General features: G+C 52.1%; 1 protein-coding gene across 3 annotated transcripts in view; it reads right to left on the bottom strand.

The window, feature by feature from the left end:
* The window catches only part of CRTC3 (CREB regulated transcription coactivator 3), an 88,692-nt gene continuing 62,011 nt past the window's right edge, over positions 1–26,681 (bottom strand). The window contains exons 4-15 of one of the 3 annotated variants that reach the window (XM_040969840.1): positions 24,245–24,306; positions 22,678–22,740; positions 20,100–20,200; positions 14,590–14,625; positions 10,766–10,851; positions 8,738–8,787; positions 5,065–5,282; positions 4,541–4,839; positions 2,896–3,084; positions 2,724–2,804; positions 2,264–2,369; positions 1–1,965 (exon numbers count right to left, since the gene is read on the bottom strand). In XM_040969840.1, the coding sequence (XP_040825774.1) occupies positions 1,757–1,965; positions 2,264–2,369; positions 2,724–2,804; positions 2,896–3,084; positions 4,541–4,839; positions 5,065–5,282; positions 8,738–8,787; positions 10,766–10,851; positions 14,590–14,625; positions 20,100–20,200; positions 22,678–22,740; positions 24,245–24,306 (1,500 nt within the window). In that variant the 3' untranslated portion in view covers positions 1–1,756. The remainder of the gene's footprint in view (positions 1,966–2,263; positions 2,370–2,723; positions 2,805–2,895; positions 3,085–4,540; positions 4,840–5,064; positions 5,283–8,737; positions 8,788–10,765; positions 10,852–14,589; positions 14,626–20,099; positions 20,201–22,677; positions 22,741–24,244; positions 24,307–26,681) is intronic. The other 2 variants (XM_040969841.1, XM_040969842.1) reach the window with 2 other exon arrangements.

The raw sequence follows: 26,681 nt of genomic DNA, 5'->3' as shown, positions 1-26,681 counted from the left end.
TGGTGCTGCCTTTAATTACGAAAGATGTAAAATGACGCGTTACAAAACCTGGAAGCTACTTTATACAAAGTCCAATCTTTAAATATTGCTCCATGGGCCCGGGAGTTAGGGCACTGGCGGGGGTCTGGTGGGGGTGCCCACAGATGGGAGGCCCAGCACCCTGGTCCTGGGCTGTGGCCCCACGCTGTGTAGCTGCCGGGTATATGAGTACAGTGACAAGTCAGCTGGCATGGGCAGGAGGGCTGCAGGTGCCCAGGACGGAGCAGACCTGGGCAGAATCAGTATATGCTGGCAGTGGAGCCCCTTGTTGTGTGGGCAGGTGCAGGGGTCCCCACAGGTAAGGCACTAGGCAAAGGCTGCCACGGCAGGACAAGAACACTGCCGCTGGATCCTGAGAAGCCAAGCAGGGACTGGGGACCTCTGACCGGGGTAGGGGGAGACAGAGAGAAGGGGCTGACTCCCTCACAATCCTTGTCACCTAGTCAGCCTTTTGGGACCTCCACAAGGATTGGGAGGCAGGGGGCCTAACGCAGGTGGGGGTCTTCTCCAAAGTCTGGCTGTGAGGGTGCTGGGCTGGCTGCGGAGAGTTGGAGAAACCCTGGTATTGGAGTTTGGGAGAGGGCGGAGGTGCCTGTCAGCCTCACCGGAAATCAGGGTGCAGTTCTGAGGGCAGCAGCTGGGCAACCCTTGGTGACCACCTCGGAGCCCCTGGCAGGCCAGTGGCTGTTCCCGCGAAGCTTTCAGCACCTTCCTTGCCTTCTGAAGGGTTCTCTCCATCCCCAGCTACCTGATCTTTGCCCAGACCCTGGCCTCATGGGCCTGGCAGGCTTTGTCCCCTTCACGCTTCCTGTTCGAGGGCCAATCTTAGGGTTCATGGGGGTCCCAGCAATCAGGCCTTTGTGTTTGTGCAAAGCTAGTCTCCAGAGAAACCTGAGTGGGAAGGGTTGCAGGTAGGCCTGGGGAGGGGCGACAGGGCTGGGGCACAGACGCAATCCCCTGGTGTTAGAAGGGCAGTAAGAGGCAGCTGAGGCTCTGAGAAGACCCAGCATGGGACAGGCCAGCTCCCAGTGAGTCTGTCGCCAAGCGCCGGCCTGGTAGGCAGCTGGGGTCCCCAAGTGGGGCTGTGGGCCTGTAGGACACGCTGGGGGTGGGGGAGCTGTGAATGTACAGTTGGCACAAGGGAGGCTGTGGGCTGCTGGGAGTGAGCATGGGGCACCCAGGGCCTTTCTTGCTGACTGAGAAGAACTGTTTTTTCCCCCCTGGGACCAGGGAGAGGTGGGCTAAGCAGCAGAAAAGGGGCTGGGAGCCAGGGGCTGGGAACTGAGTCCCTGTGCCAGGGCTGAGCTTTCCCCAGCAAGCACGGAGCCCCATTACCAGTTGAGCCCTGCAAAGCCTCCAACTGTGAAGGTCGATCATTCAATTGGGAGGCACGGGCTCAGGCTAGAGCCTGGGGCTTCCCACTGAGCCTGTGCCATGGGCAGCAGCCCCCGCCTGCCCCCTACCCTGGGCCCTTCCTCCATGCTGATAGAGATGGCAGGCTCTGAGCATGACCCAGACTCCTGGGCTCTGTACTGGACGGCGAGAAGAGACGGGAGGTCACAGAGATGAAGGCACAGTGTGCGCCGCTGCAGCCTACGACAGGGCCTGGGATGCAGCCCATCTGGAAGCAGGGAGCTACAGGCCGAGGGGCCGCAGTCCCGTTGCTGGCAGGCTCCCAGCCCTGGCAGGCAGGCAGGCAGACGGGTAGGTGGGTGGCTCACAGGCGGTCAGTCCGAAAGGTTTCCTCCACGGCGGGGTCCAGCAGGCCCATGCTGGAGTCACTCAGCATGCTGAGTCCGTCCAGGCTCAGGGGCTCAATCTGCAGCTCCTCCTCCAAGGGAAAGGGTGCGTCCACATTCAGGTTGACCTCGGGCATCCCGGTCAGGGTGCTGCCAAGCTCTTTGAACAGGCTGGAGCCCGAGTCTTCTGGAAGGGGTGATGAGAGGGCAGATGAGGTGGCTCGAGGACCTAGAGACCCCCAGGGCCCAGTCCCCCAGCCTCGTGGACCAGGATCCAGCTCTGCAGGGCGTGTCCCTCTGAAGGGCTGCCAATCACCTATGATTGACTATCCTGGCAGCAGCTGCACCACTCCCTGGGGCGGGCAGCTGCCTCTCTAACAGGAGCCGTACAGAGGCCACATGGGATAAGCTCTCACAGGGGTATCTGTGGGTCAGGGTGGGGACATGCAGGGAGTAGTGGGGCGTGACCCACACTCACCACTCACCCGTCAGCAGGGTGGGCGGGAAGCTCCCGCAGCTGGAGTACAAGGCTGACCTCAGCTGGAACGTGTCCTGCGGTTCTCCTCGGGGACCTTGTTGCACCAGGGGCACCTGGGGACATGGAGGGCAGGCACCTGTTGAGTACTGAATCCCACCTGCCTGCAGCCCTAGGGGCCATTGTGGGAATACAGGCAGGTGGACACTGAGTGTGGGTGGAGCAGCTCCATGGGGTGGGGAAGAGGGGCCCCGTCCCTGTCCAAGGCCCCCCACCCATGCTCCTGGGCGTCACTACCTGGTTGCTGTGGCAGGTGGGGGCACTGCATTTGAGGATCAGGGAGAACTCAAGGTTGTTGGAGCCCCAGAACACACAGCAGGGTCATGGGGTGCCCAGGATACTGTACTCAAGTTCTACCCACAGTGCAGTATGTGTGCTGAGGTGGGTAGGAGGGGTGTCAGAACAAGCACCTGCTGAGCGAAGGCTGTGGCTGGCCTAAGGGAGTGTTGGTCGAAGCCCACGTCAGGGAAGAAGCTGGTTAAAGATGAGCCCTTTGGGGGACAGGAAACAGAGGTGTTAGCTTGGACCTCAGCATATGCCAAACCCACTCACTCCTTGCTGACGCCCCATGCTGGGACCCACCTGGGGTTGGAGAAGCTGGAAGTCTGACGATGCTGCCTGGGGCTGCTGAACAGGGGGCTCCTGGGTAGGGGGTTGCTGCAGGACAGGTTGGGGCAGCTCATGGGCTGTGGGGTAAGGGGGTGGCGGGGACACTTGGGCTGGCGCTTCTGTGGGCAGGAAGGCAAGTGGGCCTCGATCGGGAGACAACATCTGTGGGCAAACACACATACACATGTGGCACAGTCAGGTCTGAGTCCTTTCAGGACAGGAAGCAGCAAGATGGGTGAAACCAGACCTCCTCCTCATCATGGTGAAGATGCTCCACTTCCCATCCAGCACCCTGCTTGTGGCCTGGGAAAGCAGTTGAGGGCAGTCCAAGGCCTTGGGTCTCTGCACCCACATGGGAGACCTAGAGGAAGTTGCTAGCTCCTGGCTTTAGACCATCCCAGCTCTAACTGTTGTGGCCGCCTTGGGAGTGAATCAGCTGATGGAAGATATTGCTCTCTGTCCCTTCCTCACTCTTGAAATAAATAAAATGAATCTTAAGAAATGAAAACATGTAGGTGTAGGTGTGTGTGTGTGTGTGTAAGAGAGAGAGAAAGAGAGAGAGAGAGAGAGAGAGAGAGAGAGAGAGAGAGAGGTGGGGGTTGTGGGAAAGTTGCAGGGTATCAGGACCCATGACCAGATGATGGCTGACCAACAATCTAGAGCAGATATTTAACTAGTACGGTCATCCCAAGGAGATCAGCTAGAAAGGCTCCAAGCGGCCCCTCAGGGTAGTGGGAAGAGAAATAGAGCCGAGAGAAGGCAGCTGCTGTTTCAGAATAAGCCCTTCAGGAAGACGGAACACATATGCAGGAAGAGCAGTGATTGTTTTCAACCTCTTAAGGCGCCTTCACATACAGTGAGTAGGGAAGAGCTCCTGGGCCTCGACATCCCAATCACACAAGCAGAAATGAAGGCAGCACGGTGACCAAGGCCAGGGGGAAGTTATGAGCTACACGGCCAGCCGCTCCCAGAGGGGACAGGTGATTGACAGAGTCCTCTCTGGCTTCTCACAGGCTTCCATTAACTCCTCTGCTCCACCTCACTGCTCATTTGGAGGAGTGGTTAATGATGTTACACTGTACCCAGGGAGGGACCAGCAGGTTAAAAATGTACAAAACAAAGTGCATCAGAATATAATGTGTTCACTCTGGATCTCTGAAAGCAGCCATGCTAAGTAGGCTTGTCTGACCCCTGTACACATACACTCCTCACACCTCCTGCCTTGGGGACAGGCAGAACATGGTCTTGGCCCTTCTACCATCACAGGGAGGCCCTGGGCTCCCTGTGGAATAGGGGTGGAATATCCTGTGGGCTCCTAGACCTTACTATTTACAGAGCCTCTGCTTTTCCAAGCCTTCCCTGACTTGTTGCCTAGTCTGCACGAACCTGAGTTGCACAGTCTGCAGGCTGCCCTTGCTCCCAAATCCAGACTTGCAAGTCCATGCACACTGCCATGAATACACAGCCTTGCACTGTGTAGAAGTTACTGCAGCCCTCTACCCAGCCCAGTCCTCTTCTCCCTTGGGTTTGGTGTTAAGGGAACGGACTGTGCACGAGCACACAGAGTGAAGCCACAACGGCCTGGGGTCTCACTATAAGTGGCTGGGGCGGGGTGTACCTGAGAGGCAGGGTAGGGGTTCAGTGGGCTGCTGGAAGAGAGCTGTCTGCCGAAGCTGGGATGTGCTTCTGGGCCTGGAGAGAGTGTGAGGGGGCTGACAGGTGGCTGCCGGCGCCGGGAGGGGCCACTCAGGTTTGTAGTGGGCAAAGATGGGTTGCTGAGGGAGAAAAGCCGGAGTGAAGGGTGGAGGGTGGAAGTGTTGGTGGCTGAGGGCTGCGGATGGCTGTTGAGGGGCGAGGCCAGTGCCATCTTGTTGAGCGTTGTCTGGATGGAGGGGTTACTCCGGGAACTCTGGAGCCCTGCAAGACAGGAAGCACATTCCGAATGTTAGCTGGGAATGCTAAGCCCCATCTCCTGGGCCTCAAGATGACAAAGGACTCCCTCCTGCCTCTGGCTCACTACTTTAAAGACCCAAGGTGTACACAAAGTGACAGGAGGGGACATCCTTTCACATCCCCCTATCTGCTAGCTCAGGGTCCCTTTCTTGTTCACCTAACTGGGGGCCTCCAGCAGGGGGTACTTACCAGATGAGCTTCGTATCCCCAGGTGGGTCATTGCAGCGGGCAGATTGCCCACACTGTTGCCCATGCTGGTGCTGCCCAACAGATGGTCGCTGGCATCCAGGGAGGCTGGCAGGGGCGCCGTGTAGTGCAAGTTGGTGAGATCCGGGAGGGAGCCGCCTGTGTTCAGAGTCCCCAGGAAGGGCGAGAGCCCCATGTTCTGACCGTTATGTGGAAAAGCACTGCAAGGAGACAGGCGAGCATCCCGTTCCAAGGTGCACCTGGCAGCTGGGAACAGGCCCCGCAAAGCACCTCGCCCTGACCCCCATGCTCAGAGCTCTGGTGTGACATCTCCTTTCCTTTCACATTACGTGGGTGAGGCCACCTGTGCCCAGCCAGGTTAGGAGAAGGCCAGATTAGGGGAGGGATGCCAGAGCACTTTGAAAATTACAAATTATAAGATGCAAGCCACCGTTTTATGCTCATGAGGGTTCTCTGGGCCCCGATTTTCCTACCAAGAATAAATTTCTCTCTGGGGGAATAGATGTTCTTCAATTTCAGGATACATTACTATTATTACTATTTTCAATGAGTGTACCTACACATAAGGGACAGTGCAGGCCTGTGTCACCCCCAGCCATCCCTGAGACCCTGAGAGAGTGCACAGGTGGCAGCTCCTCTGACCCTCATATCCCATGGCAGCTGGAAAGGGCAGAACCCAGGGAGTGGAGCTCACTGCAAGGCAGGTGTGATATTCGGGGTGAGCCTACAGATGCAACCCAGCTGGAAGCCCTCCATGTCAAGGCCGGGAAGAGCTGGGTACAGCCAGCAGGTACAAGTGGCCCTGGGGGCCCCATAGCCCAAATTGTCCACATCAGGGTGGGCTGCGGAGGGAAGGCTTGGTCGAGTATCCAGCACAGTAAGGAGGCTGGCACCAGTGTCAGGGCTAGGAACAAGGGAAGTGAGGGGCACAGGGGTGAGACAGGGAGACAGGGGAGGGAAGGAACACAGGGAGGAGGCCGCTACTGTGCAGGGCAAGCTGGAGGGCTGGAGGATGGCTCTTAGCAATGCCGCTGTGGTCAGGGTGGAGGGCAGCCCAGGCAGCAGTGTCTCCTGCGGTCCCCAGGCCTGTGCTGGGCCAAGTGCAGAGTGACTGTAGAAGAGAATGACTGAGAAGGCTCGTTGGCTTGAGACGTGGGAGCTGATGAATGAACGAGACTGAGGACAGCTTCCCCAATTTGGCACATGCTGCAGGTGCTAGCCACTGGCTTCCAGAGGCTTGACAGAAGGGCCGGCCCCATGGGATAACAAGCTAATCCTCTGCTTGTAGTGCCAGCATTCTATATGGGCACTTGTTCAAATCCTGGCTCCTTCATTTATGATCCAGCTCCCTGCTTGTGGCTTGGGAAAGCAGTAGAGGATGGCCCAAAACCTTGGCACCCTGTACTCTCTTGGGAGACAAAGTAGAAGCTCCTGGCTCTTGGTTTAAGATTAGTTCAGCTCTAGTTGTTGCAGCTACTTGGGGAATGAACCAGTGGGTGAAATATCTTTTGTCTCTCCTCTGTATGCATTTTTCCAATGAAAGCTTATTATTTATTTAATACACAGGCTTAGTGGAGCTGCAACAGAGCCATGACTGAGCTACAAGAAGGTAACTCATGGTGCAGTGCCACCAAGCAGGCCCTGGACAAAAGCTGGATGTGTCCAGCATGAAGGGACTGACCAGTGGGCTTTCCTGGGGGATGTCCTCGCCAAGCTGAAGGCAGAACTCAGGTGACCTGGGCAGGCAAGCTCACTGTGGGCAGAGTTCATGGCAGGGCAGGAGCAGCCAAGTGTGAAGCCACACCACACCCTGGGAACCATGAGGCCCTGACAGGGGCAAGCTTAGGAGGAGAGGGTGAAGGAGAGAGGTGGGGCTGTAGAGACACATTGAGAACATGGGGGAAGGCAGGTAGCAGCGAAGGACAGCTCTGTCCTTCTCAGAAAGGGGAGGATGTCTGGAGGCAGAGCAATGAGCTATGCTGCTGTTGGATGCACAGCCAGGCCCAAGGGGATGGAACCTAGGAGGACACCTGGGGTTTGGCATGGAGACTGGCGGGGCCACTACAAGACAACGACCCAGGAGGGAAATGAGCAGATTAGGGGGCAGGCCAGGGGAGGGCCAAGATGGTGAACTCCACTCTAGACCCCTGGGATCTCTGTCACATGGGTTGACATGCGGCAGGAATGTCACCCATCCAATGGGGTCCTGGAGGTTGTCAGTGATGTTCCAGACAGTTCCACGGGCCTGGTAGAGGTAGAGACCAGGCCAAGATGTAGACAAGGGGTGGGAAGGCCTTAAGAGGAAATGTTCTTCCTGCAGGTGCGGCTGAGGGCAGTGTTCAGTGCGGCAGTTGAGACTGCTCGAGTTGTCTGAATCTGATATCACAGTTTCTGGGTTTGAGTCTCAGCAAGGCTTCTAGTCTGTCTCCCTGTCCATGAAGACCTGTTGAGGTAGCAGCTGATGGCCAAGGAACTGGGGCTCCAGTCGTCCTCATAGGAGACCTGGGTAGGGGTCCTGCCTATCAGTTTCAGCTCCCTTGGCATTTGTCTGTCTCTGTCTCCCTGCTTTTCAAATAAGGCCAGAAGTCATTTTGGAAACAGCCGTGGCTAAGGATTCCAAAGCCGCAAAGAAGGCCATGGGTAGAGGCGGCAGACCCCAGACAGGGCAGGGACTGGGGGAGCATCCCCACCTGCAATGGGAGATGGAGGTCCAGGATAGTTCGTTCTTGATGGGAAAATCAGGATGTGGATGGGGTGAACTGTGGAAGCAAGCTGACTGTCACAGAAAAAGTGGATGTGAGCTTTATCTTTCAGATGCCATATTTATGGATTAGGCTTACTAAAATGAAACGTCAAATTAGGAAAAGAAGTTGAGACCTCAGAGCTGCCCACTCTGAGATCAGTTGGGTTCTGTGCTAGGGACACGGGTCAGTAGGGCTGATATCGGGGGATTGAAGGTGTGGAAAGGAGGGTGAAGGAGCACTGTGCAGTGGAAAGAAAACGCCTGCCCAACGAAAGCCTGCTTGCTCACCAGCAAGCATGCCTGACGAGGTCCTGGACCAGCCACCGTCACCCTCTGCTGACATGAGCACTGAATCTCCTCTGAGGCAGGGAATGTTCCCCCCAGGGTAGTTGGTGGCCAGGAGTAGCTGCCCTGTCCAACCTCTGCATCTGACTCGGTGCCCAGGGCATCCTCTCCTCCTGTGGAATTACTGCCTGGCCTTCCTTAGCCTCCATTTTTGTGCAAGATGTGTTCTCATTTTTCAAATGTCTCAGGGACTGAAGCTGGATACTACCATTAACTGCATTAATTAATGAATGTTTTCCTAGAAACTATGCTGCCCATTTCCTTATTTCCTCATCTTCCATTTCTAAGTGACGGTGTACAACACACATACCCTAGCGTTCACCATGCTGACCACGCTTAAGTGCACAGTTGAGTGTTGCTCTCTGATGTCACTTCCATGTGCCTGGCCGCTAGGCAGTAGCTTTGTGACTGCAGTAGTTTTGTGATTTTAAACTGAGGAAACTCAAGGGCCAATCTGGTGTTCCACATGGAAATGCGGTGCCTTGGGTTTCTGCAGAGCTGTGCGGTGACATGAAGCCTTCAGAACTCCCCCGCCCCCACAACACAGCCAGACGCAGCATCACTTACTTGCCGCCTCCCACGTCGCAGGACCGAGGCCGCCCTGACAGCGACTGAATCTGCGAAGAGAGAAGAGAGCCGGCCTCACTCACTGGGAAGGTGGAAAGTCCCAGTAGCGCCAGCCCGTGCCACAGAGTGGCTGAACACTTCCTGGGTGTCAGGGAGGCCTCACGGCAATCAGCTCTCTTATTTTGATATTTCATTCATGCGTCTTTTAGGTGGTATGTATTATTTCCTTCCACAAGGCCAATGTTTTACACATGGAACTATTTTAAAGTACTACTGTACTTTAAAAAGCTCATGGAAAAATGGAATTAAGCAGTAAGTTTATTGGGAGTGGTGCTATGGTCAGGCTGCCACTTGTGGCTCTGACATTCCTTAAGGCTTCAAATCCTGGCTGCTATTCTTCTGATCCATCTACCTGCTAATGGGTTGGGAAGACAGTGGAGAATGCCCCAAGTCCTTGGACCCTGCACCCACACAGAAGCTCCAGAGGAAGCTCCTGTCTTCTGGTTTTGGATCAGCCAAATCCAGTCATTATGACCACCTGGGGAGTGAATCAGCATTTGGAAGATCTTTCTCTGTGTCTACCCCTCTCTCTGTGTAACTGCTTGTCTGTCTTTCTTTGTGCGTTCCTTCCTTCCAATTTATTTTTATTGAAAAGGCAGATTTACAGAGAGGACAAAGCTCTTCCACCAACTGGTTCACTCCCCAAGTGGTCACAATGGTGAAATCTAAGCTGATCTGAAGCCAGGAGCTTCTTCTGGGTCTCCCACATGGGTGCAGAATCCCAAGGCTTTAGGCCATCCTACATGGGTTTCCCAGGCCACAAGCAGAGAGCTGGATGGTAAGTGGAGCAGCCAGGACATGAACTGATACCTATATGATATCTCCATGTATGCAAGGTGAGGACCATTGTGGGCCCAAACTATGTCTTTCAAATAAATATCTACTTTTAAAAAGCTAAGCTTAATTTAGCGCAAAACACAAACCAAAAACTCACAATCTTCTAAATAGGGTCTGTGTTAACAGGAAGCTGGAGTTGGGAGTGGAGCCCAAGCATTCATGTGGGACACGGGTGGCCCAGGGGCCTTGTGCACCTGTCTGAGGGGAAGGGAAGGAGATGGGAAACAAAACAGGAGGAGTCAACCAGGAGCGAATGCCAGAAGGCAGCAAGTACTTCTGTGCGAGGACAGGCACCAGGAAGGTTGGATTGTGCTGCACAAGCCACCTCATCCTGGGGAGGTTAGCACCCGTCGGGCATCAGCCTCTTGGCTGGACAAGTCAGAGTTGCCTTTGATAGAAGGCCCCTGTGTCTCTCACAGTGCGGTGGGTCCTCTCGTGTTGCCATCCCCCCTTCACCTCCCATCAAAAGCTTAAACACTGTGTACCTCTTGTCTAAAACAAATACGAAACCCACAACTTCTCAGATGCCCTTTGCACTAATGAGAACTAACACAGGAGCCTGACGCAGGTCCTAAGTCCTAAGCAGCCTGGCGGTGACATAAGCTGAAGGTTTGGAATGGCTCCACTTCCCCTCAAAGTCACAATCACCCTTCTATGGGCAGAAAGGCTGAGCTGAGCACCAAGAGCCCCCTGCTGCCCACATGAAGGACAGCTCCAGGCTGCTGGCTTCCGCCTGGCCAGCCCTGGCTGTTGGGACCACTTGTGGCGGGGGAGTCAATCAGTGGATGGAAGATCTGTTTCCCAAATATTATAGAAAATGAATAAACTTTTAAAAAATAAATAATGTGTAAAAGGGTTATCTGGTACAGCAATAGTTCTGGAGGGCAGAGAAATTGATGTGACACACGTATGCAGAGTTCAGAACTCAGGGCAACATCAAGGCCATGGGAGAGAGGGAGGGCTTTTCAGATGAGTAATCCCTCATGGGAAGGGGAGGTCGCCAGGTTGGGATGCTAATTCATCAACACCACTGTGGTACTTCTCCCTGGAAGTGTCATTCCTTGTCCCCCTCTTGTTTCGGCTCCTGAGTGTCAGAGGTCAGTGGCAGCACACAGCCCACTACCCACTCACCTCCTTGGTCTCCCACACCTGTTTAGGCAGTGGCTTTGGAACATTTAACAGATTCTCTTCTTTCAATGGGCTGGGAAAAGACGCAACTACAAGACAGAGGAGCGGAAAACAGCACATTGATTACATTAGAAGGCAGCCGTGTTACCTTTCGCTAAATCTTCTTTGTAAACAAATGACTTACTGAAGAAATACTTATGGTCTGTCTAATGGGGAAGGTGCTTTGAAGTATTAGTGTGGCGGCAGCAGAGACCAGTGACACTCAAGTTCAACCTGAGAAACCGATTGTGGGGCAGGGTGGGACCTGCCTCAAGGAGGGGAGCCCATAAGAGCACCATGGGGCACAGAGCTACTGCCTGGTAGGAGGGAAGCAGCCAGGAAGCTGCTAGGAACAAGGGCAGGGGAAGCAGCCCTGTGGGTACTGGGGGCACCTGAGCAGAGGGCAAGGGCAGGGACTGATGTGGGGAAAGCTGAGGCCAGCTCAGGGACCTCCATGCCAGCTTGGAGGAGAGAGTGAAAGGGGGAGGCCAAGGAGACACAAATAGCTGGGAGAGACCAGCTGTGCTGGGCCTCTGCAACCTGAGGACTTGAGACTGGGCAGCTGAGGCTCCCTGAGTCCCTACTGGCCTTGAAACCCTCTGTGAGACAACCCCTAGGGACTACCTCAGGGCTTTCTGCTCCCACACCCTGAGCCAGCCCAGTGTGCAGACAAAAAGGCTGAACCACAAAGCCAGGGAGGACTTCCAGGCCCTGAGACAAGGATCAGCCCTCAGGAATTAACAAACCTGACCTGACCTGACCTGATGTCAGGAAGGAAGGAAGGGGCTCGTCACCTGTGACGGCTCAAGACCAGGAATGTCACGAGGCCCCGGGGAGCTCCTGAACAGCTTCCTGTCTTAGCCTGCTCACCCAAGGGTGGGGAGCCGAGGGAGATGTCAGTGGGTCTGAGTAGATGGTACAACAGGGGGTGCAAAGCAAGCCTCACAGTATGGTCACTGTTCTGCTGCAGGCAACGGGGATAAAATGAAGCACAGATGGGGCTGGAGTGTGCCTGAACTGGTGCTCTAGGCAGGCACGGACCAGCATGTCCACCACAGCAGCCCAGGCTTTTTCAGTGTGTCACTGGCAGGTCACTTGCTCTTAGTCTTGATCCCCAAGTCACTGTCTTTGCAAGAGCTTCCATGCCCATGACTTACTGATCTTTCCTTCAGATGTCTCCTGGGTGGTAAAGGGAAACAAGCCTTTGTTTCCTAGGTGGCCAGCAAGGGCAGTGCCTGGGACATACTGGCTGACTGCAGGAGGTAAGCATGGGTGCTCATGGCTGCTGGAGGCCAGGGCAGGCCCAGGGGCTGAGCAAAGAAGTGCAGCCCCTCTCCAGGAGTCTTGGCAGGGGCTGTTTTCTTTTTTTCTTTATTACTTATATTTATTTTTGATAATAGTAGGTTAGGGTGATAGAGGTCAAGGGCTACAGGAAGGTGGGTGAGATCACCATTTCCACATTCTTTTTTTTTCCTTCCTGTATCTGGGGGAGGGGGAAGGGGACAAGCACAGAAGCCACAGCCAGCCTCCCAAACACCTCTGCACCCTGAGATGGAGGACAGCTACTAGATACCATCCCAGGGTCCCTGATGTGGGTCATGTTGAGGGCACTGCTCAAGAGGTTTTGACAGTTCAACAGTTCTGAATTACTGCTGATCTTGCCACTCCAAGTATGATGAAATCACTCCAGAATCCACTGGTTGACATAGTCCACACTATAGTCTCCATTTTCTCAGATAATCACTGCTAACACTTAGCTGGGGTAGTTGATCAATTTGTTCTGTCCTCTGTCATGGTATCAGGTCTCCTATGCAGACTCCAATGGACTGCCATATCCTCCATCCATGTGCACCTGGATATGCTGCCCACTGCTCTAAGCCTTAGGAAGCTCAGCTTTGACACATGCACTCCTTGGTCAGACCATGGAATTTGTAATTTTCTTCATGGACTGGGCTCTGAGTCCAGTGATTCAGTTGGGGGGATCCCCAAATAAACTTCATCTGAAGTGATCCCAAACCTGGTTCTTGTGTGCTTGTCAATACAGGATCTGGTACAGTCTGTTGTCCAATCAGCTTATGCACACATAGTCAGTTCTGCCCTGTCTTCTACATAAACCAATGGGTGTTGGAGCCCAGCCCAATCCTGCCCACCACAGACTTGGCCTTCACATAAACCAGTGGGAGCTGAAGCCTAGTCAGAGTGACCTCTAATAACCCCTATGAGTCCTACCCCCTGAACTGGTTCCTGTGCCTGCCAGTATGTACAGCAGACTGCTCCAGTCTGTCCCACATCCCATTCAGCACTCATACATGTCAATGTGCACTGAAGCCTAGTCCAATCCAACCAGCCCCACTATCCAGGCCACATACCTGCTGGCAGATGCCACTCTCTGTCTAGTCATGCCTGCCCCAGTCCTGGTTCTCATGCTCACCAGTGAGAGTGGTAATCCTAGAGGGAGGTGCCTACTGTTTCCTACTGGGCCCATTCCCTCTCTTGGATCCTATACTCTGCAGGTAGTTCTGCAGCTTGGCTTGACAGAATTAGCCCCCAGTGCTAGTATCTGCCAGTTGATGCTGCGGCAAAGACCAACCAACCCACACTCACTCTGGCTTATGCATGCACCAGTAGAAACGGTCAACCCAGCCTGGTTTTCCCCTAATCTAGCTCACATGAGGCCAACAGATGTTGTTGCCCCCATCCCAACTCTCAATGCTCTCCAGTGGGAATGGTAGTCCAGCATGGGAGCCCCACACAGCCCCCTACTAGCTTTGCCCCTTCCCCGCTGGGTCCCACATGTGCTGGTTGGGTGCTGTGGCCCAGTCTGGCATGGCCTGCCTCACCTTGGCAATTTCCAGTGGGTGCTGTAGTCTGGCTGGGACTGACCCATCACTAATTTCAGCTCGTGCTAGTGGGGGTTACAGCTTAGCCCATATAGGGGCTGTTTTCTGACACATTCACAGGTTTTTCCATTGCTTTCTGTATCCAGGTTTTGCAGGGGATTCTTTAAAGAATTCACGGGGTGGGGAGCAGGGAAAGGATAAAACAACCTTGCAGCTATGTCTTCACTTCTGTCCACACGGATCATCTGCTCACTGATGTGTCAACGTCACCTGATTGTTTTCATGGCCTTTCCGTGCGTGGCTCACCCGGAAAAGCAGCCAGTGGGGAGGGTGCCAGGGAACTGTGTCCTGGTACAAGATGCTCCCCATCTGTCCCTTGTCTCAGGACTCTTAGCTCCCTGATGTATGAACAGAAACCTAACTGTTGTTAATTCTCAGACTACGAAAACGAAACTTCAGATTACAGAGGATTCAAGGGGGCTGTGGTTACTGAATGAATGAATGGACTGTGCTTGTCCATGACCTTAAGCATTGTTTGCAGGGTTCTCTAACATTATTTTACTTAGCTCCATGAAGCACAGCCTCTTCTGGGAAATTCAAAATTGCATGTTGCAGCCAATGTGCATTTATTTCCCTGGTGTTGTGCATTTCCAGTTTGGATGGCCAGCTCCCTAAATCTTTGGAACAGACTCGGCTGGTGTTGAGGAGGAAAGACATGAAGGACTCATTCACGTTTGCAAGTGATGAGTGACTTGGGGGATCGCTGGGCCTCTGGGGTCTGACCACACGCATGGACTGGAGCATGGCCATAACTTTCTGGAGTATCTCAGAAAAGTAAACCAGGTGGTTGTCAACATTCTGTGGTGAGCTAGAATTTTGAGTGGCAACGAGCTAGCAATGTTGAGAGAAGGCAGTAAGAATAGCCAGAGAGGCACAAAGCATTCCTACCTTCCCCATGCCCATCATGCTCGCCATCACAGAAACCTGAGGAAGAAAGCACAGGAAACTCTTAGTGCAACACTCCCAGTGGGAACAGAATCCTGCAATCCTCAAAGAGTGTATGTGAAAGTGCTCCATGAAGTTTTTAAACTTCTAAGTTGGAATAAATTCTGGCTGAGTAAATTACTCTTGACTCCTTCATATCTTAGTATGTTGTAGATGGCAAAGAATAGGATTCCCAATTGTTCCAAGCTAAAACTAAAACACTAGGCCAAGAATATAACCATTCTCCTTGGAGCAATCAGATACATCAAGGTGAAGTTCTACCACAGAATGCGGACACGTTTGTGTGCCTCAAGCCCTTACCTAGAGTTCACTCAGTTTCTGGATAAGGTGGATCTATGCTGACCTGATTACTCCATAAAACTTCAGCACAATGCCTCACAACCATCCATTTGACACTGGCTTTTTCAGCTCCTGCATCAGGTGCTAGGTGGGGCCGGGTGATGGCGTGCAGTCAGAAACAGACCGTGGCAGCAAATCCTGTGACACCAGTGGCAGCACCTGGGTCAGGCCAACACTAGGGACCTCAGGAGCACAGAGAGGTCCCCAAGCTTAACCACGCTCACCAAGACAGAACTTCCCACAGAACCTAATACAGTGACTAGGGATGCATATCAGTGTACATTAAAGACCACTTGGGTAAGCTTTGTCAAAATACAAATTTCTGGGCCATCCATTTGAAGGTTTTGATTTGGAGGGTGGTGCGAGAACTGGCTGCTAAATCTGTATTTTTTAAGCATCATCTCAGGATTCTATTGCAGATGGTGCTAGGTCCTGCCCTTTGAGACTTGGTCGGTGGCAACTTACTCAACCAATGATGAAATACGTCCAGGGGAAGGCCACATGAACAGAAGAACATTAGAAAATGAGAGAGCAGGCCCGGCACGGTGGCGCAAGTGGTTAAGGTCCTCGCCTTACACGCCTGGGATCCCATATGGGCACCAGTTCTAATCCCGGCAGCCTCACTTCCCATCCAGCTCCCTGCCTGTGGCCTGGGAAAGCAGTCGAGGATGGCCCAAAGCCTTGGGACCCTGCACCCACGTGCGAGACCCGCAAGAGGCTCCTGGCTTCGGATCGGCATAGCATCGGCCGTTGTGCTCACTTGGGGAGTGAATCATGGGATGGAAGATCTTCCTCTCTGTCTCTCCTCTCTGTATATCTGCCTTTCCAATAAAAAATCATTAAAAAAAAAATGAGAGAGCAGCAAGGCAACACACTGTCAGATGGAAAGCAGGCAGTGTCTGATTCCATGATGATGCTCTCAAGGACCCTCATATGGGAAAGGGCAGGGACCTTTATCATTTCATCCCCAAAACGTGGTCAACCAATTCAAAATGAAAACCCGAGCTCTATTCTACCTGTGCACCTGGTGGGCTATGGTGAAATATATCTACACCACCTGGGGTTTAACTACCATGGGTTACCAGGGCCAGCATGCCCCTGGTGCTTCAAGTCTTGACTGAGGGGGCTGCTGTGCAAATATACCTCTTAGTGGGAAGGAAGAGGGAAGAAATGTGTGGGGAAGGGCATAAGATGGGAGGATGGGAGAATAGGCTGGGCGGGAGGAGGGGTGCAGGGAGAGGCATGGCAAACCACAAGATGGCTCTCAGGAAGAAGCCCCCTGCAGACAGATCAGGAGAAGAAAACCACCAAGAGGTTTGGACAAGAGTGGTGAAGCAGTGTGCTGACCACAGTGACAGAAAAGAAGTGTGAACTGGAGACACCTGGCAAGTGCTGAAAGCTTAGGAAGAGCTCGGCTGCTGAATGGGTGGCGAAGGCAGGGGAATGGAGCTCGTTAGGCACATTGTGTGGGTTTTACCCACAGGTGACTAGAAGGATACTGATGGTGATGATGAGCACCTTAAAAAACATGTAAGGGCCTAGTGCAATGGTTCAATTGGCTAATCCTCCTCTTGAAAGTACCAGGATCCCATATGGCATAGATCAGTGTCCTGACTATTCCACTTCCCATCCAGCTCCCTGGTTGTTACTTGAGAAAGCAGTGGAGGACGGCTCAAAGCCTTGGGAGCCCGTACCCATGTGGAAGAAACAGAAGAAGCTCCTGGCTCGTTCAGATTGGGTCAGTTCTGGCTGTTGAGGACACTGGGAAATGAACCAGTAGATGGAAGATCTTTTCCTCTTTCTCTGTTAACCTTGTTAATCTGCCTTTCCAATTAAAAACAAATAAATCTTAAGAAAAAAAAAGCCAACAGTAATGAAAAATAACAAGCTACCAGCACAAATAAAGTGTTACAAATAAAGGCCCGAGCTATGGCTGGATATAGGAGGCAGAGGAAATAATTGCACCAGTCCCTCAGGGTGCAGGACAAGGATGGCCACAGTTGCATCTTAGTTCCAGGAAGCCTGTGACCTGAGCCATGGCCAACTGACCTCCCGGACCATGTGGGGCTCAGGCCTCACTGCTTCTGGCATTCCCAGGCCCAGTGGTCCAGAATAACTTTCTCTCCCACCCCCGCATTCCGACGTGTAGAGCAGCTGGGAGGAGAGGGGGCAGTGCCTGGTCCAGGAGGCATCTGCAGCAGGACCCCCTCCACCTCCTAGGTGAGTTTCCTTTCACTTCCTGGTAGCCCTGGAAGGTGATCAAGTGTCAGGGTGGACTTTCATGTTTCAGGCTACCGCATTTGGAGCCCTTTCATTAACTCTGCAGCTCAGAACATATTGTGGGTTTAAAGGTCACTGGGACCGAAAGCATCTGCCCAACATCCCCTCAAAAAGATGGTGACATACAGCATCTCCCCTGGGCATGCAGATGACCCCTCTCACACTTGCTATGCCCTCAGCTCCTCAGCTCTGGACCACTCCCTGAGGAGCAATGACTTGATGGGGTAGGAGGTAGGGATTGGGTGGGGACTGCCCTGAGCTTGCCTGTCTGCCTATTTTATGTGCACACAGTGGCACAGCCAAGGGTCAGGGCCATCAGTGTCACTCTTTATAGATTCTGAATAATTAGATGAGAATGAAGAAACTATAAAATATAATCTCGCTTGGTTGCGTCAAAGTTTATATCTGTCATTTACAACTGCTTATCACTTATGCCCAACTGTCAGGCAGCCTGTAACCATGGTGAAAGTGAGTGGTCAGGGCTCGGACTACTGGCTTTGGGGACATAGCTCACGAATGCAGCAGTTTGTTGCTCGCACAGTTAAGCTGTGAGCAGGTGCTCACATATCCCCTTTGTGACAACAATAGCAACAGACGCGTGCGGGTTCCAGGGCTGGGTCTCTCTGCTCAGGGAGATTCCCAGGGAAGGGAGTGGCTCGGCCCCTTGCAGGGCTACACTTGCATGCTCCTGGTCCTAGCCCTGATCTTGACTTTATTTGGTTGGACCCTATTACAAGAAATACCTTTTTCATAAAGCTAGTGGATATTTTTAAAACTCGGAAGGAAAGAAAATGAAAAACTTTTAATGAATTACAGAAGGAAAATACGTGGGACTATTTTAGATAGCTCCCACCAACAAATATAATTCTCCAGAAATAATTCCCATCCTTGGAGACTGGACTAAGATTTTAAACATACTGGCTTGCCCGTGTAAACACGCCCATATTTGGATGTGTTTCTGAGTTCTGCTGCACTCACAGGGCAAGGGTGGGTGTGGGCGCGCCAGCAGGCAGCCATGCTGGAGGTCTGCCCCTCTCACAGCCTGCAGACCTGAGAAACTGGAGTGCTCCATAGCCCACCTGAGCACACTGCTGCAGGGCTGCCCTTCTCCCTGCTGTCCTCTTGCTTTGTCCACTCCTGTGCCAATCCAACCCACCCTCGCTTACCCCTTCCCCTCACAGGTACAAATGCTTCAGGCCCAGTCATCATTCTCTCTACTTTCTTCTCTGCATGCAAGACATGAAAACTCTTTCCTTGGATTGCCTACAGCTCTTTCATTCCCTCTGGATCTTTGGCCCTTCACAGAGAAGCATACACTTTGTGCAGAGGACACACGGAGGCTTGGCAGGGGCAGAAAGGCAAGTGCTACAGGACAAAGATCTCTCCATCTTGTCATTGCCAGGTCTGAGGCTCAGGCCTGGCTGCACGCACAGGCCCTGTGCAGATGGTTTCCACTGCTGTCTTAAGGCTGTTTACCTATCTCAGTCTCCACCTCTCTGGAAGCTGAGCTCCTCAGCTTCTCACGTGGCCCAATTCTCCAAACAGGGAGCAGCGCTGGACCCGTGTCCAATCTAATGTCCCTACCAACTTCATCTTTGCGTTCCTGGTGTGGAAACACAGGTGGATGACCCTAACCAGTTGCCAGAGTTCTCCCCCTTGAGAGGCAAACACTTCTTTGGGCAAATGGAGTCTTTTCTAATTGGAGAAGAAATTTAGCAACAATTATTCAATCCTATTCCTACCATATACAAGGAACTAAGAACAGGAACGTTCTCCTTGGAACAGTATTGAAGGGCAGGCACGGAGCAGGTCTGAGTGAGGAAGCCTCAGATGTTAGTGCTCAGAGAATGGTCTCATGGCATGGGAACAAGTGACCTCTTCTCACTTTTCCACCAGGGCATCCTACTGTGCAGGCACTGTTCTGGGAGCTCTGGGAAGCCAGGAGGATGTAGGGTACTGGGGTGTTGGGTGCAAGGCAGGAAGGCCGAGGACTACTCCTCAGAGAAGGGCATGCAGCTGAAGCTTCCAGATAGACAGGTGATGACTAGGGGGAACAGGCATACAGAAGAGAGGGCGAGGAAGCACTGGATCCCCCAGGAGGTGTCATGGCTGACCTGCTGTGTGAGGCTGGGGGTGGGCAATTGGGAAAAGGTGGGCAGATCTGGGTACTGGCCCTGCCTAAGCTGAGGAGTAGCACCGAGAGTTCTAAGCATATGGCAGGCTCACATGGGCCTCTCCACTCCATTACGCTGGAGATCTGACCGGCAACATGAGGTCTAGCTGGGCAGGCCCGTCCGGCCCTGACGGGGCTCCTCCTTGGGGAGTACGCCTTCTCCTCTGCTCCCGGGGACAGGGGACACTTGGGCAAGTGCTGCTGACCACTGGGGCATGGTGTGCATGTGTGTGTCTCATTCTGGGGTTCAGCTGTCACAGCCCCAGGACTCGTGGAGAGAAGCCACTTCCTCCTCCTAGGGCTGATCAGTGAACCAGCTGCTAATTAGCTCCATCAGTTACTTCTGGTCTTACTTATTTAGGTCCTGGGTGGGAAAAGAGGTCCCCGGGGAACTTGGCACAAAACCAGACCTGACAGCTGATGGGAGACCAGTTGGGAAATCACGGTCACTGTCCATGGCAAAGACGGCGCACTGGGAAAAGGGAAGGAGATACTAGAGCCAAGAGCTGCCCGGGAATGGTGGGGATGCAAACCCACACCTGCCATGCTTCTGCTTGGGGCGCCAGGTGCAGCACAGGTACACCCGGGGAAACAACTCCCCCAGCTCCTTCAGGGCCCAAGGGCAAGCACAGCACTGCGAGCAGGGGCCTGCAGGTCTTACCCATGCACGGGGCAGGCCAGGCTGACTGGGCCCCTCCTCCGTAGGGGTCCTGGGGCTTGGTGCTCAGAGCACTTGTGTGAAGAGCAGAGTCAGAATTGGTCCTAAGGAGGGGAGGAGAGAGTCGTGCTGAAAATTATTATTTTTTTTCCTTGATCAAAGTGCACAGTTCTTGGCTGAACATTACCAACAGGAAAGCCAGGCAGAAAAACACGGCTGACTGCTGCCTACACATTGAGAGGTCGGACCTACCTGGAGCCCCTTACATCGGGGGTAGGGGATCACCCAGGCTGGAAAGCCCTCCATTGGCACACACACAGCAACACATGGAGGCAGAGGATGTAGCAATCCACCACCTCTCACCCCTGCACCTGCACAGGTGGTGGCTGGGACTAGGAGGTCTGGCCTGGCCGGCAGAGCAGTCACCTGGAGCCCAGGTTGCCAAGGCCTCCAGGGAGCTTGCAAAGTTGAGAGGCCTCCCAAAGCAGCACTGAAGTGCACTCTGCCTTTTCCTCTGTGCAGGGGTGCGGGCCCCAGGGCCAGCCCACACCCTGGACTGATGGTACTGCAATACCAGTGGTTCCATGAGTTTTGCAGGAGGTGCAGCTCTGGTCTCTGCAGATGTTTTCCCACTGAACTCGTGTTTCATTAAAAAAAAAACCATGTTATACTGCTTCCATTGTAAAATGGAAACACTTTCAACTTATTCTACTTTTATTTTTAGAAACATGTGATGCCTGTATGTTTTTATGGAGCACAGTGCAGTATATCAACAGATACACACAGCATGGATGGGTCAGCCCTGACAGCCAGCCTTTCCACTGTTAGTCTGCGTGTGGCCTGCGGCACATTAATGGGGCTCATAGTCACCCTGCTGTGCACGTGGCACTGCACCTTGCTGCCTTCGTCAGACCATGTGTGGGGAGTTTCCACTTTTCAACCTCTTTCTACCCTCCTCCCTCAGTTATATATATGTCTATTTTGTAATAGACATATATATATATATATTTGTCTTGGAAAATATAACTGTGACTCCTTCAACAAAGATATCACTTAAGTTCTAGGCAATGAGTTTCTTATTTTCAATTGATTAGTAAGTCTCTTAAAAATCTGTTTAATTTTTCTTATCTTGGTAAATATTAATAGATCATATAAACAAATGCTCTTCAAGGGTTTTAGTGATTTTTGGGGGGAGAGGGCATCTCGAGACAGGAAGTCTGAGAGCAGGCATTTAGCCCTGTAGTTCAGCTGCTGATTAAAATGCTCACATTCCTGTTGGAGGGGTTCTCACACCCAGCCCTGTCAATGCACACCTTGAGAGTCAGTGGTGGTGGCTCAAGTAACTATCTTCCTGCTACCCACGTGGGAGACCTGACATGAGCTCCTGGCCCCCAGCTCCTGCCCCAAGTTATCTCCAGCTATCATGGGCATTTGGGGACGCCCTGGTCAGGCCTCAGTTTATCTCTCTCTCTCTCTTCCTCCATCTAACTCTCAAAAAAATTATTTTTTAAGTCTGGAAACCACTGGTCTAGGGCAAATTCCTCTCCTACACAGCTCCTATTTATACACAGTATGGCTCTCAGAGGCAACTATTTATCTCATCTGAAGATCAAATTGCCATTATCCAAAAACAAAAACAAAAACAAACCATTTCAAATGAGCCTCAGAAGTGTTTCTGTGGTCCTCGGAGAAGGGACGAGGCCAATCAGGGAGTACAGTGCATCTCTGGCTCTGGGAGCCAAGTCCAGCTCCTTCATACACCCAGAGACATTCCAGGGCAGTCCATCAAACATATGGGGCAACTGGGAGAAGGCAAAGAGACTGGACAACTGATCGCTCCAGGAGCCACTGCTCACTTTGTTAAGCATGGTAATAATGGTATTGCAGCTATAGTTTTTAAAAGGTGTCTATCATGATATTTATGGATAAAATAAGAGATATCCAGAGGGCCACAGAATGAAGGTGATGAGGCCAAGAAACTGTGCTGGCACACATGACAGTGCACTGAGGCTGAAGGACAGGCACAAGGTTCAAGACTACTCTCTCCTTTGTGTCTGTTTGGGATTTTGCATTACAAAAAGGATTTTTACTATTTTAAAAATTTTTTTGAAATCCCAGTCCCTTTGCATATTCACTAAGGGACCTTGGATATCATCTCACTTCTTAGGATAGAAAATAATATTCATTTTTGCAGTTTTGTGAACATTGAGAAAGTGACTTGAGGCTGAGAGTCTGGTGCAGTAGTGAGGTGTCATTTGCAACATCTGCATCTCCTGTCCAAGTGCCTGGGTTTAAGCCAGGGCTCTGCTACAACTCCAATCTCCTGCTAATGCTTATCTTGTGAGGCAGCTGGTAAAAGGCTCAAATACTCAGGTCCTTGTCATGCATGTGGAAGACCCAGATGGAGTTTGGGGCTCCTGGCTTCACCCTGGCTTCACTCCATGGTGGACCTGATGGTTGTGGTGGTGGTGGTTTTTTAGCATCATCTGGCAAGCAAATACTATGTAGAGAACAGCAAGACAATCGAGTTACCTGGTCTCTTCCTTCCAACTTAACTTGGACTGGGAAATAGCCCATTTACCTGTTCAGCGCAGCTGTCAGCCTGAAGCCTGGATGCTTTTCTTCTTTCCAAGGAGGCTGCTGCCTTTAAAAACCAGGGCAACATCAAAAAGAAAAGTTGTTTAATCCTCAGGGAGAAAAGGAGAACCCCGGGTCTGGGTTGATGAGCGCTGACCTTCCAGTCACTTGCTATATACGCTGACAGACACCCACAAAAACCCCCTGCCTCACCCAACTTGCTCATCATTGTTCAAACGAGGTCAGACAGAATGAACTCCCTGGTTTCTATGTCTCTGATTTCCAGATAAAAACTACTGCAAACTCACAAAGCAGGGTTCGTGCTAGGCACAGGACTTAAAACAGGCCAGCAGGACCTCTGCATGCCTTTTGCATCGCTGGATGTCTGACTCCTCTCCAGGGCACGGCAGCCTCTGCAGATGCGCACTTATAGTGAGTAAATTTGAGTGTGAGTGTGTATGTGTAGGTGTAGGTGGTGTGCTGGGAACCCCACACGCACAACACTCTTGTGTTGGTTATGGACAGCCACTGAAGAGGAATATGACAGTTACAGGTATCCAGGTAACAAAAATGGTAGTTCAGGAGCTTGCAATGTGGTGCAACAAGTTAAACCACTGCCTGTGATGCTGCCAGCATCCCAGATGAGCACCAGTTTGGATCCTGACTTCCTACTCCACTTCCGACTCAGCTCCCTGAAAAGAAATGGAAGATGGCTCAAATGCTTGAGCCCCTGCCACCCAAGTGAGAGATCCAGAGCTCCTGCCTTGAGCCTGGCCCAGCCCTCACTGTTGCGGCCATTTGGGGAGTGAATCAGCAAACACTGGATCTGTCCTTCCTGCTTTGTAACTTTGCCTTTCAGATAAATAAATGTTCAAAACCAAAACATTCATTACACTAATCCTGGAGCTCTGGAAAGTATAAGACATTTGCTCTTGGATACACCTAAGAAAATAATCAGTTTGGAGATGGCTTTAAAACAAAACACTGTATTTGACCTAAAAGCTCGGATTCCAGGAATCTTGAAGGTGGCTGAAGCTGCTCCCAATCTTAAATTCCCTTCCCAGCCCTGTCATCCACAGTAAAGTACCAAGGGAACTGACAGGGGCAGACTTCAACTCCAGGTTCTAAGTGTGTGCTGTCTTCCCAAAGGGAAAGAAACCACCCACACCTTGACCTTGGCCTTGGCAGTCCCTCCAATCAATTTCGCATGGGCCACTCTCTCTCTTGTGTTTAGAAGGACTCAGAGGCCCTTGACAGAATATGACAAGATCCCAGAAGAAAACTCATTGCATTGATTTGTCCATGTCTCCCATGGAGGAATATCAGACCAGGGCATTTGTTGGTAAATGCACTGTGATTCTACTTGGTTTTAGGTATGAAGAGTCCCTTACATAACTTTCATACAAGCCTATGATTACACATGGAAATGTTGGACTTTTTTTTTTCTTTTTTAAGCAAAAACAAGAGCTGTGTTTTATATTAGAATTGTCTGAAACATCTGAGGTAGACCACACAGAGTGAGGTCACCTAGCAATGTCCATGCTCACCACACCTCTGGAAACCCGGCTTACCTTGGCCAGCTCTCGTCCAGGGGCTGCGAAGAGTAATTGGCTCCTGAAGTGCTGCCATCAAAGTGGAATTTCGAATAAAGGAAAAGTAAAAGTCATGGGAGGCTGCAGCAGGATGGGAACTGCTGGAGCTGTGGGGGCTCAACAGCAGTCTTCCTTGCCAACCATCCCCCCATGCCTGATGGTTCTAGCTCTTTTGGCATTCGTGGCACCCCCGACGCAGGCATCCATCAGGCTTCTTTGTGACATGCAACAGAATGATGTTTGATTTGTTTCATCTGCCCAGCATCTTGCTTTTGAGAATACTCTCCACAGCTGGCACACACCTACTGACACTGCCATACCCTGTAGGCCTCCTGGGTCCAGCAAAGGACTTGGGGATTCTCAGGGCGGGCAGCTTGTTCCCCCGGAAATGGTGATTGGCTCAGGTTGGGCTCGTGACACATGAAGGGCCAGGTAGGGGGCCTTGGAAGGAGAAGAGGAACTGCCTCATGGGGAACCTGGGGTTTCCATGGGGAGCATGAGGCCCATCCAGGGGTACAGGCTCAGGACATTCTGTGGCCCTCTTGACCCAGCCCTTGTGCTTGCAGTGACACAACCAGCAACGGGACTTTATCTGGGTCACAGAGGTCCCTGGTCCTTACTGTTGAAGCTGTGGGGAAGTCAGTAGCTCTGCACCTACATGCCCACTGCACAGGAACACACCTGAGATGTGGCACTCTAACAAAGAGACATGCAAGGCCCTCACCCTCCCCAAATACAAGCTACACATGGCTTTGAAAAAAATTATTGTGACAAGAAAAACTCAACCTCCTTTTCTATCACCTTTTTGAAGAACCCTTGTTCACATTGACTGAAGTAGAGCCATTTGTGTTAGCATAACTACCTGGGTAATCCTCAGTGAGGTCCCATCGCGATGTTCTCCTGCTGGAGAGCGCACAGTGACTCTCCTCCTGGACTCTGCAGGCAGTGTGCAGATACTGTGGCTGCCTGGGCTCCACACTACACCCTGTACCTCCCGCCCTCTGTCTCAGACAGGGCCACCTCTCTCCCAGGTGGCACACAGCTGCCTGGTCACCCACCAAGTTCATGCCCACTGGTTTGTCTCCTGTATCACTGATTCTCTTTAGCAGTTACCAATTACACTTCTGATGCCAGACCTCTCTTTCTCAAGATGAATGTCACAAATGAGATAAGAAATATATGTGAAGATGTTGGACATTTGGGAGTGATCTGTGTCAGGCCTATGCCAAGCGGTGAGTTCACATTCGTTCAACCCTAACAATCCCAGAAAGCAGTGATGTGTGGGAACTTCAAAAAGTTTGCAGATGCTTTTTTGCCTTTGGCTTCTGGATCCTTCACTAGCCTCTTGTCATGCTCTCTCTTTACAAGTGACTCTCTGGCCCACCTAGGACAGAGAGAAAGATCTTCCATCCGCTGGTTCACTTCCCAAGTGGCTGCAATGACCTGAGCTGAGCTGATCTTAAGCCAGGAGCCAGGAGCTTCTTCCAGTCTTCCACACTAGTGCAAGATCCCAAGACTTTGGGCCATGTTCCATCACTTTCGGAGGCCACAAGAAGGGAGCTGGGTTGGAAGTGGAACAGCTAGGACACAAACCAGTGCCTATAAGGGATCCTAGCATGTGCAAGGCAAGGATTTAGCCATTGAGCCATCATAGCAGGGCCCTGTTTCTTTATTTCTTAATCTGACCCTGGGACAGGCATTTGACAGAGCAGGTGAGCTGCTTCTTGGGACACCAGTCACCCACTCTTTAGTGCTTGGGTTTGGGTCCTGGTTCCACTTGAGATTCTGTCTTCCTGCTGACGTACTCTGGGAGGCGACAGTAACAGCCCCAAGGACCTGGGTCCCTGCCACCCACATGGGAGACCCAGACTGAATTCCTGGCTGCATGCTTCAGCCTGGCCCAGTTCTGACTGTTGTAGACATTTGGGGGGAGAACCTGCAGATGGATGATCTCTGTCTCTCAGCTAGTCTCTCCCTCCCAAATAAATCAAAAAGAATTTAAATTTAAAAAAAATCTGACCCTGAACCAATATAATAAAGCAGAGCTACTTCCAAGAGAGGGATTTCTCCACCCTTTGTTATCAGGCTAGGTGTTCAGATCGCATAGTCCATGGGAAGGGATGGGGTTGTTGGGGGAGGAAGCAGACCTGAGAGAGCAGAGGCCTTTGTGCTTCATCTGGCAGAGCCATTAGGGAGAAGGCCCCAAGTCTCACCCAGCCTGCGTGCTTCTGCCTCTTTTCTGCAAGCCTGGGTCCAACTCTGTTTGGAAGGGATTCAGTTCATGACATAGCGCTGTCGTCCTTCTCTGGCTCTGATGCTCATAAGGTTGGTCATTAAATCCAATTACACAGCACTGACCATAATGCTGTGCTGTTCCAGAGACATTATGACCATGTGCTTGCTACTTCAATGCTGA

This window comes from Ochotona curzoniae, unplaced genomic scaffold (assembly GCF_017591425.1).
Source record: "Ochotona curzoniae isolate NIBS_2020 unplaced genomic scaffold, NIBS_Ocur_1.0 scaffold_4701, whole genome shotgun sequence".
In the NCBI taxonomy this organism is placed as follows: Eukaryota; Metazoa; Chordata; class Mammalia; order Lagomorpha; family Ochotonidae; genus Ochotona; species Ochotona curzoniae.
This window is presented reverse-complemented; position numbering and strand designations above follow the sequence as displayed.